The following is a 19,219-nucleotide window of genomic DNA, read 5'->3' on the forward strand; positions in this document are numbered from 1 at the left end:
TAAAACCCAAGAAAGATCTCACAAACAGAAAATGGCGAAAAAAGAAGACTGGGGCGATTTTACCAAACTGGTACCCATGGGTGCTATACTGCAGCTGAGGATTCAGCCTGAGGTAGAAAAGCACAATGGTAGGAAAATTAAACCACTGCCACTAGCCATTTAAAGTAGTGACGGTAACTTTTTTTTTTTTTGTTTTTTTTTTTTTTACAGGAGTAGGTAGGATAAAGGGACTTCCAAGAACTCCCTTCAACACCCCACCACCCCCATCCCACCCAGCACTCCACATAAAATGGTGTGTGCTGGACCTACAAAGAGAAAAGATATATAAAGTCAATTTCACTTTACTATTCTGCGGGAACAGTAGTTCACAAAAGAAAAGTTATTTTAACCTTATGAGAAATCTACAGGATTTCTCCACGACACTGCACTGAAAGTGCTGTGTGCCACCATACAAGAGGCCTATGGAGTTTGTCAGACTCCAAAAACACATATCCGAAATCACGTCAAAACACATGAGAGAGTGAGAAAAAGGGCTTACTCACGCCAGGGTTAAAATTAAAAAGTCCTAAAGTCTGGCAAAAGAGCTGGGGGTCTCTACGGTTGAAGGGAATTAGCACAGAAATGACAATTCTCCCTAACAACAGATATTATTTGAAACTGAACACAGGAACATGAAAGAAATGTAATTTTATATTTTTAGGAGCATTTGGAATGCTTTTAGAGCCGAAGTGATTTATTTTAATTGCGATTTGTACTGTTCTATTTTTATATATTATGTCTTATTCCTGTATTGTGAAAAGTTTGAAAGAAACCAGAACACAATAATACATTGAACAAAAACCCAAAGAAATGGTTGTAGTTCCCAAACAATTCTAAATATTTCATATAAAAACACACCAATTCAAACCCCATATTTCATATTTTCTCAGTCTCCCTTTCCCATTCTTTGCTGCTCTCCCAGTTTTCTCCTTCTAGCAACTCTCCCTCCGTCTCTTTGGCAGTGGTTCCTGCACTGAGTCCTAAGCAAAGACAGGCACAGCTTGCGAGGACGAACATTGCTGTGCCCGCCACTGCTTTTGTTTGTTAATGGCGCCGATCACTAGCAGGAAGACAATGGTTGAAGCAATCGTCTCAGCACGTCTTCATCCAACAAGCGACGCAGCGCAATGAACACAAATGGGAGAGATATGGCGTCAGTTAGATTTTCATTTTTATGTGAAATCCCCTTCACATGCTAGTCCTCCAGCAGTTTTTGCTGGACTTCTGGAATTTTTGTCAGTTCTCCTGTGTTAGTAGCAACCATTTTCCACACTCACTCATTCTGTTATCCTATCCTTGGGATCCTTTTGCATTTCTTTTTACACCTTTTTCTTGGAGTCATGCTTTCCCCCAGGTTGTGTGGCATCTGGCATTGACTTTTGCAGCACACATCACTCTGTGCAGTGTTGCTGGGAGCCCACTGGGCTTCCCTTTTTATTTTTTATTTTCCTTGTGAGAACACATGTAACCAAGGGCAGGGGGATATTTTGTATCCTTCCTATCTTTTCTATTGCAAGATCAACACACCCCCACCTTATGTGGAGTGTTGAAGGGTTACACTGTATCCCATTTCTCAATGCTCCTGAAACTTTCTGGTTACAGTGACACGCTAATCTGAATGGCTGGTGGCAGTGGTTTTATCCTAACTACTCTTTCTGCAATTTTTTATCCGGTACTCGAGCCGCAGTAATGCACAGAAAAGGGTCGCCACTGACCCAAAATGGCAACAGCGCTCTTTTTTCACCAATTCACGATAGCTTGTCCTATCTTGGTCCTTCGTCTGCCATACAGCGCAGGGTAGGTCTTTGCTGGACCTTTGTCTTCGGCAGGTTTCAATGGAAAAGCCTACCAAGGCACCAGTGGGTCTGTGAGGACAGGAAACAATAGAGCACTTCAAACCTCTACTGTTCTTGGTCTTCTGCTGTGCCTGCCTGGAACCAGTTCCAACTTGAATGGCGCACGGGTGCTGATGGGTCCCTGCATAAGAGGCATGGATCAAGAGGCTGAAGACAAGCTGGCCACTGGAACTGAATAAGCAACAAGGAGGAAGAGGAAAGACACCCTGCAGCCACTTACAGACGCTCAGCGATGCCTTCGGAGTAAATCGCTGCTGGCCTACCCCTTCTTCCACGTGTCAGGCGAGCTCCAAAAAGGACGACTCTCTCCTATAGACTGGTGGGTCCAATCAGTCCCCAGACGACCTGCTTTTCGAGGCACCCCACGACGAGCTGTGGCCTTCACTGGCTGCAAACCGCTAATACCCTGGAACCTGTGGCCATTGTGCAGTGCATCACCTTCCAAAGATTAAAACCTTCCGAAACTTTGGTGGCACCAAAATCACAGAACAATGAAAAATCCTTTGCCTGGAGCCTCTCACTCGACTGCTGCTACGAGATCCATTCCAGTGCCCCTTCTTTGGTCTGCCCGACCAAGAACCCGGTGACCAGTCTGCTGCTGCATCGCGGGGGCATCGTGCTGCATCCTCTTCTTCACGTTTAAGGTAATGTGAGACTCTTGGTAGAAATTTCCTAGAGTTGCGTTGCTGCTCCTATGTTGCCGATTCCCCGTAGTCCCTGAACCTTTTCCTCAACAAAGAGAGTTACTTACTTGCTACTGAATACTTCCTCTGGACTTTCTACAACTTGTTCCTTGCTTGTTTGGCCCTCCAATCTGACCCTGAGACACTCTTAACTAGATAGGGGTTGACTACTAATGCCTCAGGCCTCTGAGATGATTACATGTATTTACCTGCTTTATGTTGGTCTTGTTTAATTAATGCTTACCTGAAACAAATATTCCACAGATTATAGAAGTGTTTTAGTTACCTTTGAATTGCTTATTGCCCTTTTAAAGTATTACAGAAGTGATTTAGTTACTGTGAATATTGCATTGGTTTTCTAAGTTAATCATTGTGTCTTATGAATTGTGTCCCAAGAATGAGTCTTCCCAAGTCCTACCTATGGTGTACTTTTGTAAAACTGCCTAACATATGGTCATCTCAGGATAGTGGTGGTGGAGAGCGGGGAGGAGAAGGGGCGCACTGCCAGGGCTCTGGGAGGGCATGCTTTTTGGATACTGCCCGGGCTCTACCTCAGCCTACTTAAAACCCTGTGCCTGACCGCAGCTACTAGCTCCATTCACACTACTTTGTGGTACAGATAGTAATGAGAAATTTACTTTTTATTCTGCATATTACAGGGAGTGTGTGTACTACTTATTTTAAATTTGCATAACATGAGGGTTGCATTGCAAAGACACGAAATGTGCTACTTTAGGAGCTAAACTGTACTGCACATTTATGTATGAAGGGGTTCCTACAGGATTTGCTTTCATCCTTCCAGCATTTTTAAGTCTGGTATGGCATTGTTAATTTATATAGCGCCTATACACAGGCAAGTGTTTCAAAGTGCTCAATGAGGGTGGTAACATGGGGAAAAAAACAAACAGTTGCTCAGAGACCTTGAGACGATAATAGTCTGCACAGGCAGAGTAAGTGCAACTCTCTTGGGTTAATTTCTCAAGTGCGATGAGTGTGGGTGGGGTTTAGGGTCCTGAGGCGAGTGCGAGAGAGGATTGGCATGGGTGCCGGGGACCAGCGAGACTCTGAGGTACACCCGGCGGCCAGTCCGCATGCTGTAAGGAATAGGAGGGAGAGAGGGGAAAAAGAGAGAAATTGGTTAGCTGGGTAGAGGGAGGGAGAAGAGGAAAGTCTTGAGGAGTTTACAGGATTTAAGGAGATCCGGCTCAAGACAGAGGGAGGCAGGGAGGCTATTCCAGAGGGAGGCACCTGCTGAGGATAAGGATCTCCCTCCAAATCTCTGCTTGGAGAACCGGCTCACTCACAGAAGGCTGGAGGTAGATGAGCGGAGTGCTCGTGAGGGACAGTATTTAGGTAGGTCCAAGGCCCCAGAAAGCCTTGTGGACAATGCAAAGGGTCTTGGATTTGATCCTTGCAGCCACGAGGAACCAGTGAAGGGATTTCAGATCCAGAGAGATGCAGTCCCTGGGCTTCAGGCCAAGGATAAGTAGTGCGGTTCTGTTCTGGATGAGTTGCAGAGGGTAGAAGAATGGAGGTTGAGGAAGAGGCGGTTGCAATAGTCCAGCCTGGAGAGAACCAAGGCTCTGGAGACAGTGAGCCTCTAGGGGAAAGTGAGAAACGGTAGAGTGCCTCTGAGGAGGTGCAGCTGATAGGACTTTTTAGAGATCTCTGAAATGAGAAAGGAGAAGGAGAGAGTGGAGTCAAGTCAAAGATGACCCCAAGGTTTCTTGCTTCGCAGGTGGGTTTCGTACGCAGGGCCAAGGGAGGCCGGCCAGAGTGAAAGTGGGAAAGCGGGAGCAGGGGTCCCAATGCGAACAATCTCTGTTTTAGTGGTGTTGAGGCAGAGGCAGAGGTCGTTTGCAGTACACCATGCTGTGTGGTGCTGTAGTATTTCAGTTCAGTAAACATCTTAGCATGCGTTTAGTTTCACTCTACGATAGGACAGACAATTTAAGCATGACATCTGACAGAAAAAGCTCCAGGGGCAGCTAATAAACCACGATCTAAAAGTACCCTCTTGCACCCTGCTCTTTTAAGGACAGCCCTCCAAATCTATAGTCAATGCCCTCTGAGCAGATCACTGATGACTCAATTACTATGGTTGTTATGAACAATACTGATTCTGCTCGGTTTACAGCAATAACCCAGTTCCTACATATTAGGATGAAGGGAAATGTCAGTGGTGGTATTAAACACCTCTTGTAGTTCCCACTCCTACAATAATGCTCACAATGAAAGGGGAGTGTATTCTAGTTGCCACACCTTATTTGATATCCCACCTACCACTCTAAATGGAGTGTCAGTCTGCAAAACAACAGTCTCATTTGTAGACATTTTCCAACACCACAACAAAGACCAAGCAAGTTGTGTACTCTATTGCACACCTACTGGTACTTACCTTGTCCAGAATCCGATCAATCGGGTGCGATTTCTTTATGCTCTGGGTGGTTACCCGCACTGATTCAGCTACCCTCTTTGAAGCAGATGTGGCGACGGTAAACAAATAATCTGTAAGCAGATAACAATGAATAATAACAAAGTGCAGTATCCATACAGCCTCTCTAAACAAATGCTCCCTGTGCTGGTCGGTAAAAATCGCACTTTTCAAATGCCACAGATTTTGGGTCCAATTTTTGTAATAATGACAATATTCGGAGGGTCATCTAGTTTTGTTCTCAGGTTACACAAATAATCTGTGTTCTGCTTTACTTTCTTTGCAGCTTTGTAAACCGGTTCTACATGGTTAAATCATTATAATGTTGAAGGTGCCAAGTTTGGTCAACCCTTTGCTTACCCCACAGTGGACCTTTTTTTTTCCTGTTATGGATGGTCCTCCCACCATCACCTCACTCTCCCATGTCTCCCACCTCTCCCCGAACCTCTGCACACGCCTAACCAGATACATATATGTATTTGGTCAACTCAGCCAAATGTACCACCTACAAAATTACATCTATGTAACCATGGCAGGCAGTGCTCCAGATAAGATTTTGAAGTGGGAGTATTTTACTCCCCATTTTTTAAAGTTAGGAGTGAAATTGGAGAATAAAAGAAAAGTATGTCCCATTCCCAATGGGAGCATTTTATAAGGGAGTAAAAAATATGTTTTAACCTCCATGCATACATTTTTTTTTGTTTTTCTTTTTTTTTCTTCTTAACTTTATTTCCATTTTCGACAATAAAGAAAATATTACATATGTAAAAACAGCAGATGGATCAGGAATATACTGCCAAATACATTTCATTAAAAGCTTCGACCAAAGAAACAATCACATATCCGTCAAAGCCTATGCACATGTAACAACCCCACATACACATCCACAAAAAACAACATAGAACAAAACACAAACACACACCCCCACGATATAATTCTCGAGACTAGATATGCATACATTTTTAACTCTTCAAATCAGGCACTAATAATATCACAGTTTCTTCCTGTCGCGTGTGTGCGTTTCCTATTTTTACTCATGGCTTTTTCTTTTTGGGAGTATTTGCCTATTCTTTACGGCGTAATGGTGGCTAATACACCCCTTACCTGTAGGGCTGACTGCAGACCTTGCAAACCAAACTGAGGGTGTTCACCGATAAGTGAATGTATGAGTATGCATGAAAAGAAGTAGGCGGGAGTGGAGAATATGGGCATTTTGAAGAGTTTCTGATCTTGGAAAGGTAACTAGGATGGGCACTTGGACAGCTTGGAACTTGAAATGGGGCACGTGGCTGCCCATAAGAGGGCATTGAAAAGGAGCAACACAGACTTAGCAAATGCAATATTTCCAGCAATCCGCCTTGGGAGCAATAGGGTTCATACCATTTCTCAGATGCAATTTGCAGTGACGAATCGTACTATTCTTGTAATGCGCAATTCGTATTGGGATAAGTTGGTAATTTTTTAGATATGCAAAGGCTGGGCTGGGATGTTTGTAGGTGAAGACATTACTGGGAGACTCATGAGAAATAATTTTTAAACCTCTCTCCTAGCTAAATCTTAGGCTATGTATTTTTATTTTGTTCATATATCATTACTGATTTTAAGTGCTAACAGAACACATCCACGTCAGTAGAAATAATGGAGGTTACTGTTTACATTCAAAGGTCTGGTGGTCGTATATTAAATTCAAGATTTACAATGCGTATGTGTTATGTTATTAAGTAGTGTGCCCATCACCATCATACTAGTCTTACGTCCAAGAGATGGCATATTGTGACCCCGCCAGGGTTTAACTAGACCATCGTCTGTGGACAGAAAATAAAAGAGCTAGGTGAGGGAGGTGATATAAAATGTGGATTAGCCAACACACTTACAATTTGGTCGGAGCAAAACACATGGAATGCAGAAGAGCGAACATGGTTGTGGTAGCAGGGATCTAGGTCTCTTACCTATCGATTAGTTATCAGGCAAGCGTATCGGAAATAGAAGTACTGTATAGATCATTTTAGTATCAAGGCTTTGCTGTGATGGACATTTCAATACCAAATAATCAATGGTAGTAAGTGGGTAGGGTGTGGTTGCTTGATGAACATAGGTGGTGATCAAGCAGACCGTTGAAGTGTGGAGGCTTTCACCACAGTAGTTTTATAGGAAACAAACCCTATATAAAAGGGGACAGACTTGGGTTAGCCACGTGTCTGTGCCAAGAGTTGGGCATGTATAGGTGAATGTATGGAAACAAGGTAGGAGGTGAGGGAGTGGAAGAGGAGACAAGATGAACGCAAATCAAATAATACAAAGTCCTTAAGCTGTGAGCTAGGTATTCGGAGTTCCATGGAAGGGGAAATGATTATCAAGGACTGTGAATCCATTCAAGCGAAGGAGACAAATTATGGGAAAGAAGTCAGAGTACATTGAGATCAGCTCTGGGTTGAAGTGAAGGAGATAAATCATTTGGAAGGAGTGCAACTCTAATGACAAACATTCTTCAAGTGGAGCAACGAGATGATTGAACATGTTATAAAATACATAAGAACTCACAGATATGTACAAAATTGATAGCTTATGTAGGATTCAATATATTTTAGCAACCCAACAAACCGAATATGTAAAAGTAACTCCAGAAACTGGGTACATATATACCATTGCAGTCGCATTTAATAACATACAGACAGGGCAATTTAAATAGTAGTGAAATATTTACTGACACTAAGTTTGTGCTTAAAGTACAGAATAGGCATGCAATTAAGGACAGAAGAGACTTCTGTAGAATACAGATACCCTGAAAAAAAAGGAACCGGAAGCAAATCCTGCAGTCCACACAAGAAACTATTTGCTTTCAGGAAACTGGATGTGCTGACGTGCACATGACAAATTCAGATCTGTACTATCATTCCATCACTTTACATAACAGTGTGGGGGCATAGTGTACTATACCTAGGTGCGGTTGCTCCTGGAACCAGCCCAGAAATAAACGCATACACTTTTCTACAGGTTTGACTTTGTGGAAGCAATGAACGCACCATGGAAAGCAAAGCAAACATTTTATACTTGCCATTTATTTAGCAATGAGTAGATAACATGACAGACAAGTACTACAAATTGCACACGATTTTCAGATTAGTCTGCAATGGGAGAAGAAATGCAAGTAACAAGTTACAAATAACACAATCTTGCGTTCCTCAAAGTTCAGCTGCCAATACAAGGGAGCCTTTTTTTTTTTTTAAGCACTGACACTCAGGGCCTCTCCCTCGCCCTCTCTTCACTCCCCCTTCTCCCTGTCCCCCCCTTTCTGCCCCCCCTCTGTCCCTCTCTCAAACGAGACGTAGCAAGGGAGAAGCCACCACTAGGACCTATCAACCCAGGGAACTTGCACGTTCACGATGCAAATCCGCTGGAGAATCCCCTGTAATCAGGATAGATCACTCCTCCCAGTACATGAATGCATTTCTTTGCTAGAGTGGATAGTGAAGCAATACGTCCATAGGTGCCAGTAGGCAACTGGATTCCAATACCTAGCAATACAGATTTCATCTACCCTGAGGAGATTATGTAATCTTCAAAGGCAAAAAGGTTGTGTCCAATGCTGCCTGGTTTTGCTTGTACAGGCAGCATTGCATCTTTTTCAGTTTTCCATACAATCGGTGTCTAAGGTTACTTGCTTCTCACTTATTATTCAGTTCAAACAAGGCTAGTGCTAAATGTTTAGACCACCTATTGAGTGTGTGCGTTTGAATCAGTTTCTTTATTTGCTGCTTCAATAAGACATTAATTCGTTTTGATGAGCCCTGAGGCTTGTGGGTAATGGCTAATATGAAGTGTCCACTTTATTCCTTGTTCCAGAGTCCAGTTCTGCACAGTGTGCCCTGTAAAGTGGCTGCCTTGATCAGATTGGATCTCATCCGGCATGCCGTAATGTTATCGGATATTCCATTCCTTGCAGTGTGGCACGTTGCTCTGCATGTGCCAGCAACATCCTGAATATATGTCTACCATTATCAACTCAATGTTTTCCATTCTCATATGGAAGGGGGCCAATGTAGTCAACTTGCCAGATGCTAGCTGCTTTTTCTCCTCTCTTCAAAGCGCCATTAGCTTTCTCTCCAGAGGGTAGCGCTATACTTCACAGCACACAAGGCATTGGGCTGCAGCCTGCTTTGCATTGTCCACTGTGATGTGCAGCTGGCTTTTCTTTGCCCATTCAAGAAGGTTGCCAATTGCCCCAATGCTATATGCGCCCAGTCTGCCATTGCTTGCAGCACCAGATTTTCTTCCGGGGCATTAACTGGGCGCATCTTAGCTAATTTATCCGCTTCATAGTTGAACAGCGCAGCCAGAGAGGTGAAAGGGGGCATGTGTGCGTCTACATGTCCAACAAAGATCTTGCTCTTTCCCCCTTGTTCCACATCTCTTCCCAGATTTCTGGCCCTCGCCAGATTGGAGTGTTCTTGATCTTCCATTCTTCTTGTCGCCATGCCGGCACCCAATGACTCTGAGCTTGTATGTGGCCCAACTGTCTGTCTGTATGTATGTGTCTTTCACCTGTTCAATCACTGCAGCCACTGCTTGCAGTTCAGCATACTGACTTGAGCCTCCCACCTCTTCTCTCATCAGAGAAGTCTCTCGGTGGGGCTGAAAAGCAACTGCTTGCCAGTGTCTTCCTTTCTCATACTTAGCCGTGCCATGAGCGAACCAAGCAGTTTTCTGGTCTTCTTCAGATAGCATGTCATAAGGTGAAACTTTGAAAGGTGACGTAGGCAGAACTACAGGGGCACTGGGTTCAGACATCTTTTTCAAGTGCCCAGCTTCCAGCATCTGCTCTTGCAGCTTGGACACTCCTGTTCGCCCTGCTTTCGCTCGCTGCGGAAGATGCCACTTCCATTTTAAATGTGTGGTATCTTGCGCTCTTCCCACTTTTTCTACAGTGGCTGCTTCTCTCGCCCAGCCCATGATCGGGACCTGCGCACATATTGTAACTGGCTGCTCTCCTGCGGCTCATTCATTTTCAACCAGAGCCCAATTAACTGCTGCAATCAGATTCTCAAGCAGAGTGTATCTTGTCATGGCATCTGAACTTTCTCGACCAGAACCCCTGTGGCACTCTTTTCTGTCCTTGCCTCTGCCACACACTCCACACAGCAACATAGTCATGTACAATTACTCCCATTTCAAAAGGATCAACTGTTAAAGGACATAGTGTAATGTAATTCTGCAAAGCGTCTTTCACTGGTTGAGTCGGTCTGCTGTTCAATGCCCCATTCAAGGGCATGCTTATTCCTGGTAATCTAGTAAATTGGTTTCAAAATCAGAAAGTGTGGTATGTGATTTCTCCAAAGCCACATCAGCCCAATTAACTCTCTGCCCCTCTTTTTTTAGTCAAAGGTTGTGTCATCTGTTGCACCATTGCAATCATAGGCTCAGGCACTTTCTTTACAGAGCTGGACCATATTGCACCCATAAACGTAACCTCTTCAGCAGGTCCCTGCATCTTCTTGGGATTAATGGCCCAACCTCTGTTCTGCATATGTATTATCAATGTCTCATCAGCATTTTCTACATGGGTTTTGTCCTCCTCGGTAAGCATTATATTAATATAACTCATACATCATTCAACTGCACCATTTCCAAATCTCTGGCAACCAATCCATGGCACAAAGTGGGACTATGCAAGTACCCCTGGGGAAATTTTTAGTGCTTACCCAGAATGTTATACACTCATTGCTAAATAAAGGTCAAGTATAAAACGTTTGCTTTCTTTTCCAGAGTGTGTCTATTGATTCCGAAAAAAGTCGAACCTGTAGAAAAGTGTGTACGAGTGAGCATAGGCACAGTACAGATAGGTTTTAATAAATAAATGATCGTTCACACTTAGGAAAATTATGAGGGAGAGGGATATTCTATTGCAGGAGTGGTCTAGACTTTCCCTTTTGTACTTCAGCAAAGAATTTGCCGGTCCTCATGCTGTTAGGGTAGATTTTCATTTTTATGCATAATCGACTCCACATGCGAGTCCCCCAGTACTTTTTGCTTTACTTATGGATTTTTGGTCTGTTCGAGTGAATGGAAACCTTTTTCCACACTCACTTCATTCTTTTACCGTATCTTTTGGGATACTCTTTATTTCTTTTTGTAACTCTCTTGTAGAAATGCATTCCTCCAAGTTCTATGGCATCTCTGTGCAGTGTGGCTGGGAGCCCCTTGGGCTTCCCGTCTGTTATTTTCCTTGTTGGAACTAATGTTCCCAAGGGCAGGGGGGATATATAGTATCCTTCCTAACTTTCTTATTGTGAGATAAGCACACCCCATCTTATGTGGGTTGCTGAGGGGGTTAAAGCCTTTCCTTTCTCACTGCTCCTGTACCTTTTTGGTTACAGTGGCAAGCTAAACTGAATGGCTGGTGGCAGTGGTTATATCCTACCTACTTTTGTGCCCTCTGCCATGGTAATGCACCGAAGGGTCAGCATTGATCCAAAATGGTGGCTGTATTCTTTTTCGCCATTTCTCTTTTGCTTGTCCCTTCTTGGTCCTTCTGTCGTGCTAAGTGGGGGAAGGTCCTGTTGGACTTTTGTCTTTGGCGGGAATCCGCTGCGAAGCCCGCTAAGGCTCCAGCATGTCTGCGAGGACAAGAAACTGACAAGGAGTCTGAATCTCTGCTGTTCTTTGTCTTCTGGTGTGCCTGCTTAGAAACAGTTCCAACTGGGGGGCTGGCTGTCCTGAAAGAATCCTTTGCTTGAAGTTTCTTCCCTCGACTGCTGCTGCTGCAAGATCCACTCCAGTGTGCCTTCCTTTGTCTGCCTGACCAAGAATCCTGTGACGGGGTCTGCTGCTGCTGCATCTTAGAGACATTATGCTGCAACAACTTTTTCCCTCCTAAGGCACTGTGAGATTCTTGGTAGAACTTATCTAGAGCTGAATTGCTGCTCATGTGTTGCTGGAGTGCCGATTCATGCGTTTAAGAGTTTTCTCATACAGGCCCAACGCCCGTGAGCCTATAGGGAGACTTCTCTGAAATCCCTGACCCTTTTTCCGACCACAACTGTTACTTGCTACAGAAGACTTCCTCTAGAACCTTTGAACTTTCTACAGCTGTGCCATACCCATTTTGCCTTCCAAACTGACTGCGACACACATTACTAGTTAAGGATGGGCTTCTAAACTGTTAAGCCTCTGTGAAATTATTTCCAAGTATTTACTTACCATGCATTCGTTTGGTTTCATTTATCTTACCTGAAACAGTTATTAGAAAAGTATTTTACTTACTTTTTAGAATAGCAGTATGCAATTCAAAAAGGTATTACAAAGTGGTTTACTTACTCTGAATATTTCATTGGTTTTTCTAAAGTTGTTTATTGTGTGTTATAACACTTACCTTTTAACTTTACCTTAGTTTAACGGGTCAGTGTTTCTTTGGCCTATGTGTATACTCCAAGTTCGTTGTACCACCTGCAGCCATGTTCTCCCTCCTAAGATAAACCTGGCCTCTCAGCCATTGCTAGCAGAGTATTTGTGTTGTTGAGGCCTATACTAAGAGTTGGAGCCCTGTGTCCCACGTGAGAGTCTTCTAAAGTCTTACCTAAAGGTGGACCTTCTGCAAAACACCCTAACACATGCCCCTCATGCCTTTAGTTTTTTCCTTCTAGCAAACTACATATCAGGTTTCCCATTCTTGTATTAGCTAAAGGCAAAGCTTGGTAGCGGACACATGTGTACTAAGGAAAGACAGACATGCGCCTTCCACTCTAGGGTAACTGGAGCAAGGCAATAGGCCTGTGTCCAGAACTGGTATGACCAATAGACAGTTATTTGGTGACAGAAGTCGTCAGGGGGCGGAGGGACCATATACACCCCTCAACCAATAAGGCAAGGACTCCTCCCGAAGCAGTCTCCAGCCCTCTATAAGTTATGCGTTTCTGGTACTAAGTCAGAGGTTGTAACTTCAGGTAAAAATAAGCAGTCCTGCTTCTGTTCATTATGACTGTGTTCTTTGTTTGCAACAAGGCAGGATAAACGTGCTGGAAGGGCTAAGTGACCCAGCCTGATCATTGAATGACTGTAACCGGTCTTCTACAGAGAGATAGTCGGGGTGGCCTTTAGGAAGGGGAGTGCCCTAGTACCTGGAAAGCAGTCAGCACAGGATGACAAACGGAACTCATCTCAGGGATGTCAATTCACAGGGGTAGTGAAAAGTCTGCCCTCCCTTAGGCTTGGACTGGCCCATAGGGCAATGTTTTGCATGCCCCACATGATAGTGTGGGCCCTTTTTTTGGTCAAAATGGGCCTGTTTTTTTTCGAAAAGTGGACCACTTCAATAGTTAATGTCAGGGAGTTTTACTAAAGTCCACCTGTGGTGGACTGAAGAAGACTCACACTTGGGGGCATAGGGCTCAAACTCGTAGTGTAGGCCTGAACTACACAGGTATCTTGGTAGTAATTGCTGAGCAGCCAGGATTAGTCTAGGAGGGGGAAGGGCAGCAGTTGATTCCAAAGACCTTTGAGCACAATTTTTGTCAAGGAAACACTTCACACTGTAGCTATACAAAATATGCGTATTTATTATTTATACCAGGCAATGTTAAATTCAAAAGAATTAATGTAAATTCAAACAGTCACACATATAGATATTTACACTAGAGATTTGTTATACCAATACTCATTTCAAATCATAGACCTTTACAAGATAATAGGTAAATACAGGAGTAGTTTTAGGTTAGCAAATCATACATTAAGCAACAGTTACTGAACTAGCAATACTGGCAAGTTAAGAACTCTAAGAAAGACTTATATTTTAAAAGTCCAACCCTATCTGGGTGGGGAATCAGAGTCTCAAAGTCAAATGGGGCACTGGGGGACCAGTAATCCTTGGGCCCCAGAACAAAGGAAGGCAGGCGCTGTCAAAGTTGTCAAATGCACACATTAATCTTTTCGTAGAAAGTGAGTAATGGATTTTGATTCAAAGGGTTCAGGGGGACCAAGTATGCCACCTGAAGCATTTCAGGCCCTAGAACTGGGGTCCTTGGGCACGGGAGAACACAGTTGGGTCGTCCACCCCAATGTGACTCAACAAGCTCAGCAGGAACGAACCGCAAAACAATCTGCCTAGGTAAATACCCAGGAGTTAGACAGTAGATTCTAGGATGAAGAGCGAGGTCATCGGCGGGTCCCCAAGGTAAGACGACAGCAGGTTTGGGTATCTGGCCTTGGGGGCTGGATGAAGAATATTTGTCTGCAGCAGATGGTCAGACTCGGTCACAAGGATGCTCAGCAGTGGAGGCTCGACACAGGCTTTGGAGCAGTGACGGTTGTCACTCAGCAGACTTTCTTCCTTCTCTCGGTCCTGGACTCTTCTGAGCAGACGTCTATGATCAGGATTGAGTCTCTGTAGGCTCAGGAAGATGCCCACAAGTTTGCAGCCGAAACCATGCTCAACAAGTCGATGCACAGCGGCAGTGACAGGGGTTCCATGGCATTTGGGTTTTGCAGACATTGAAGGACCCAGCACAGCGTGGGGTGGCTCAAACTGCAAATCGTCTCGAGACTGGTTAGGCCTAGCAGTCCAAGGGACATTTTTGGTCAATGGTGACCCATGTGATTTTTAACCGCAGCTGACATAGCAGCCTGTGTGTACAAATCGCAAAATGTCAGTGGAAAAAAAGGGTTCCCAGGGTCACAGAAAAAGAACTAGGGAGGAAATAATTTTCAACTCAGAGTCAGAAAAAAAAACAATAGTTCAGCAAAAAGTGCTGGGGTCTCACTAAGTGGGGAGAGTTACACACAAGATGGACATTCTACCTAACAGTTAATTCACTACGCGGCTAGTAGTTTTGATCAGTGTTACTGAACACATATGCTTTAAAATGCAGAATTTTTTCACATTTGACCCACAACTCCCCCTAGGGTACTACTCAAACAGTCAGTCAGAAAAGCAATGAATTGCTATTTGCAAATATGCCCACTTTTTCTTTGGTGCCCAGGCCAATTTTGTGCCCCAGTCTGACCCTGCCCTCCCAGATGACATTTCAGGAAGTAATATCACATGATATTTGGTCCCAATAAGCCAACAGGAAGTAATATTGCTGCAGTGACAATTATTCCCTCTGCAGGTTTACTTGTTCGTTGCTTTGCATATCAATATATCCTTGTGGGATTCACACTGTCAAATTCTGTCCCTGAAAACAAACTTGTTGAGCCATGTGCTCTCAAGTCCACCTGTGTTTTGAGAAGTGCCTTTTGGATGAATATAAATTGACATGTTTTATGACTGTTTTATCTACAAGCCACTATGTGAAGGTGCAAGTGTCCTAAAGTCCTGTTCCTTTTAGAGATTGATTTGTACTGTGAATGTGTTAGAAAACACAGTCCAAATCTTCAATGCATGTGCTCTGGTGGTTCTGCAGATCACAGCAAGCTAAATCCCATTGTGGTTATGCAGGAATGTGTGACATGTTACTACTGGGAATGCCTGGTTATAATTTATTAAGCTGACAACTATGCCAGGATGCAAGGCAGACTAAAATTAGCAAAGTCAGTATCTAAGATAGCAACAGGTGTACTGTCCGATTCCCCAAGTATTTAAAGGTTGTGTTTCCTGTATCACATGTTTTGGTTACTAGGTCATACTTTCCAACAAACAGTGTTGCAAAGGAAACATTTGAAAGTTTGTAAGCAAGATGCATATAATAATTGAACTATTTAGTGATTTTAATAACTAGTGTGTTTGAGCGAGTACACAAATGTGGTGTATATGGAACAATTCATTTTTTTATATTTTCTCATTAATCTGCACATTTAGCCTTAAATATGAACTTTTTCTACACAAGCATAGAACATCAAAACATTTCATTGATCAAAACTCCACAATTTAAAAGTACAATCATTCCATTAATTTATATGAGCTCTGATATTAAAATATTCAAAAAATATCAGTAAAACAATTACCATATTCTAATATATACATAAAAGGTTCCTTAGGTTTCTTAAATGATATTGACAGGCTATTTTAGTTTTGATGGTTAAGGACAAATTTACTATAACAGTTGTGTCCTAAGTGAGTTCAAAGACCGACATAAAATTACTGGATGAAACATGGATTAATTTGTGTTTGTGGGCTTAGAATGTATAATATAACCATTATCATAGGGTCTTTTGATGTTTATTGATTTCCCCAGTGGGTAAAATGCTCACCCTGAATCCTAGGAACTGTGTCGGCCAACATAAATTTGGTAAAGTCATCAAATATTTTGGGGTTGTACCAGACTCTTAATATCCCAGAAAGGGTGGCTTATAATTTATACTTTAGTTTTGCTTCTCACGTGTCTGGCCAATCTTTTCTGAGCACAACTTTTTTGACATCTTAAGTGTTTGTGATTTGTGCGTCTATCGGAAGCGCAAGTGTAGTTAGAATGTTATCACATTTAAGTACAAATGTAATTCTTTTCTCTGCCCATCTGCGAATTAAGATCTGTAAAAAAAAATAAAGAACATTTTAAAAAAGGGTATTTGGGGGGGGGGGTAAAAAGGTTTTTCTTTAGAATTGAAGTGATTGCATGGATACCATTCCTTTAATGAGGTCGGTCCCAATTGGAGTCTTATAATTGGGGCAGGAACGCAGGTAGGTAGAATTCATGCCTTCTCCATACTTTACCCTCAATTCTGGTGAGGTCTTTGGTGCCCATAAGATGGTTTATTAGCACCATACATGATGGATGAAACCACTTTGCCCTTATAGAAGTCAATTAAAAGGCGAACCGAGAACCTCCATTAGCGATGATTGATCTTTATCTGAGAGGCCCAGGCCTGTTACCTTTTCTTCCAATTCTAGCATTTAAGCCTATTTCGTAGGTCTGGCCTTCAGGTGAAAACCTAAATATATTAAATCATTAGTTCTCACTAGCAGGAAGGTCCTAGTTTTCCATTGACAATTATATTTCTTAGTTGGATTTCCAATGAAATGAATGATCATTCTGTTCCCTGAAATTAGCCTCAGGTCATTATCACGAGACTATTCAAGAAAGGTGTCTATTAATCACTAAGTGTGGTCAAAAAGGATTACATCATCCACATAGGTCAACCTAACCTACGCGCAGAGTAATGAAAGTTGTTTTGGACAGTGCTTCTCTCATGCCAGAGACAAAGATTGAATAGACATGGAGCCAGCAAAAAGCCCGGTCGCAATCCCTTATAGGTTAACATTTCTTTTGATGTTTCTCCCTGTTGACCAAGTCTTACTCTTATCCTCGTCTCAGAATGACTGTACATCAACATGTTCAAAAGACCATCCAGAATGCCCCAATTACCCAATTTACTCCAATTTCCTCAGCAATTTTTCCTGGTTGACCGTGCTGAAGGCCAACGAGAGGTCGATACAGGATGAAAAGCATTTACTTACAAAGTGGATTGCACAAGGATATACATTAAGAAGCAGATTTGTGTAGTGAAAACAGCATAGGACAATAATATTTAGTGTGCTTTGCCTCAAGTTCCATGTCACAATATATTCATGGGTTTGTAAAGAACTCATGGTGGCAACAGTAAAGACAGACAAGGGATTACAGTTCAAGGGTGTTTATTGAACAATGAATGCAGGGTGGAAAAACTCCTAACCTAAATCTAAGATGAGAGCACGAGTCGACTATCAAATGAAAAATAAGGCAGTCCTAGTGGCGTCGTGTCAAATAAAAGGGCCTATTGCCAAGTCCTTACAACTAATTACAGAAAGAGTGTGGGATGGGGTTTCAATAAAGAAAGAAGTGTTCTCAAATCATAAGTCAGAATAGCTTTGAGCCAGGGGTCTCCCTTCCCCACGTTTTAAGCAGGGGACAAAGTGGATCTCCTGAGCACAGCACACGCTCAAGCTTTCCCAGTATGAGCCGACAGTTCCGTATGAGCTATCAGATTCTTCAATGGCCATGTCTCTTTTCACAAACGTCTCTTGCCTTCAAGGCCTGATGTATCCAACAAACATACATTAAGTTCTGCTTCACGTATACCTTGGTTGATGGCTTCACCCCTTGTTCTCACTCTTCCGGACATAGACCCTTCACAAACCCATATGCAACAAAATCGATTAAACGGTTCCTCTATGACAGCTTTCCACCCCAGATCTCCCTCTTTCGGGCTCGGACCCCTTTTAGACATTCCCCTTCCGGGATCACTGTGGCTTTTCTTACTTTCACAAATCTTAAAGGCTTTTTAAAGGCTTTTTAAACAGTTCTTGGGGCTTTGCCCCTTTTTGTCGGCTTAACTCTGCCGGGTTCAATCTTGCCAACTTTACAACACACTGTTCATAGGGACTTCAGCAAACGGGACTCATTTCCCTTAGCTTCTCAATCATCTGTCTGTCAAATACTTTCGACGGTACAAAGGATTTTACATGACCCCTCTATGACCACTTTGACCTCTTTGTGCCTCTTCCCAGGGGCTTATGGTTATGGTAGTTTATACCATCAGGTAATCGCCCAGAGTTTCCTGCCTGAGCACCCACATGGTGCCGGACTCTCCGTTGTTGCCCCCCCTCTTATCAATTGTAGCTAAGATTCTCAAAAGAACAAATTAGCCGTTGGCCATTTATCGTTAAACACAGTTCGGTTTCTTATCGGCTCTTCCCTCAACTCACCGGCTGTGATGAACTACGTGGCTTTCTTCTCCTTCGAGTCAAGGTTGGTACCATAGAGACCCGAGTCTCTCCTCGGCTTGGTTATCAGTGGAGGAGGTTCTCATGTACCGTAGACATCTGCTGCAACCCACACTGGCTATTGTTCACAGACTTATAATTCCCCATGCGGAGGTTACACAGGCCTTGGTCGGAAAGGGCAAGGTCGCTTCTCTCCTTGTAACCCTCTCGGTCTGCACCGTATTTCTCCTCTCTTGAACTGCCGTGCTGCGTTAGCATCTGCCTTGCTCGTCCTGTGCTCTCATGCTCCACCTTTTATCCCTGTGGGGAAGGGAAAGGGCTATCAGGTGTGCGTGGTTCTGGTCAATTGCCTGACTTTGCCTGCCCCTTGTATTGGGACAGGTCAGATAAACTGCTTTGGTGTTTGTCCGTTGCCTTTCGTATTGTGCGAAGGTGCTTGTGTGTGAAAAGGGGGGGTATTGTTTTGGAATATCCTACATGGTAGGATGGGAAAAAGTGTTGAAAGAAGAGGGGTACCACGTCTCATCCGTCGGTGTCCCCATCCCACTGTCCAAGGACCCCCATCCAGGTGATCCTC

General features: G+C 43.4%; 1 protein-coding gene across 1 annotated transcript in view; it reads right to left on the reverse strand.

Annotated features, from left to right (window-relative positions):
* Nucleotides 1–19,219, reverse strand: part of LOC138503345 (synapse-associated protein 1-like) — a 244,037-nt gene that overhangs the window by 207,163 nt on the left and 17,655 nt on the right. Inside the window, exon 2 of the mRNA XM_069622979.1 lies at nt 4,977–5,086. Within this exon, the coding sequence (XP_069479080.1) occupies nt 4,977–5,086 (110 nt within the window). The remainder of the gene's footprint in view (nt 1–4,976; nt 5,087–19,219) is intronic.

The sequence above is a fragment of the Ambystoma mexicanum genome, chromosome 11 (assembly GCF_040938575.1).
Source record: "Ambystoma mexicanum isolate Mex_15411 chromosome 11, UKY_AmexF1_1, whole genome shotgun sequence".
Taxonomy (NCBI): domain Eukaryota; kingdom Metazoa; phylum Chordata; class Amphibia; order Caudata; family Ambystomatidae; genus Ambystoma; species Ambystoma mexicanum.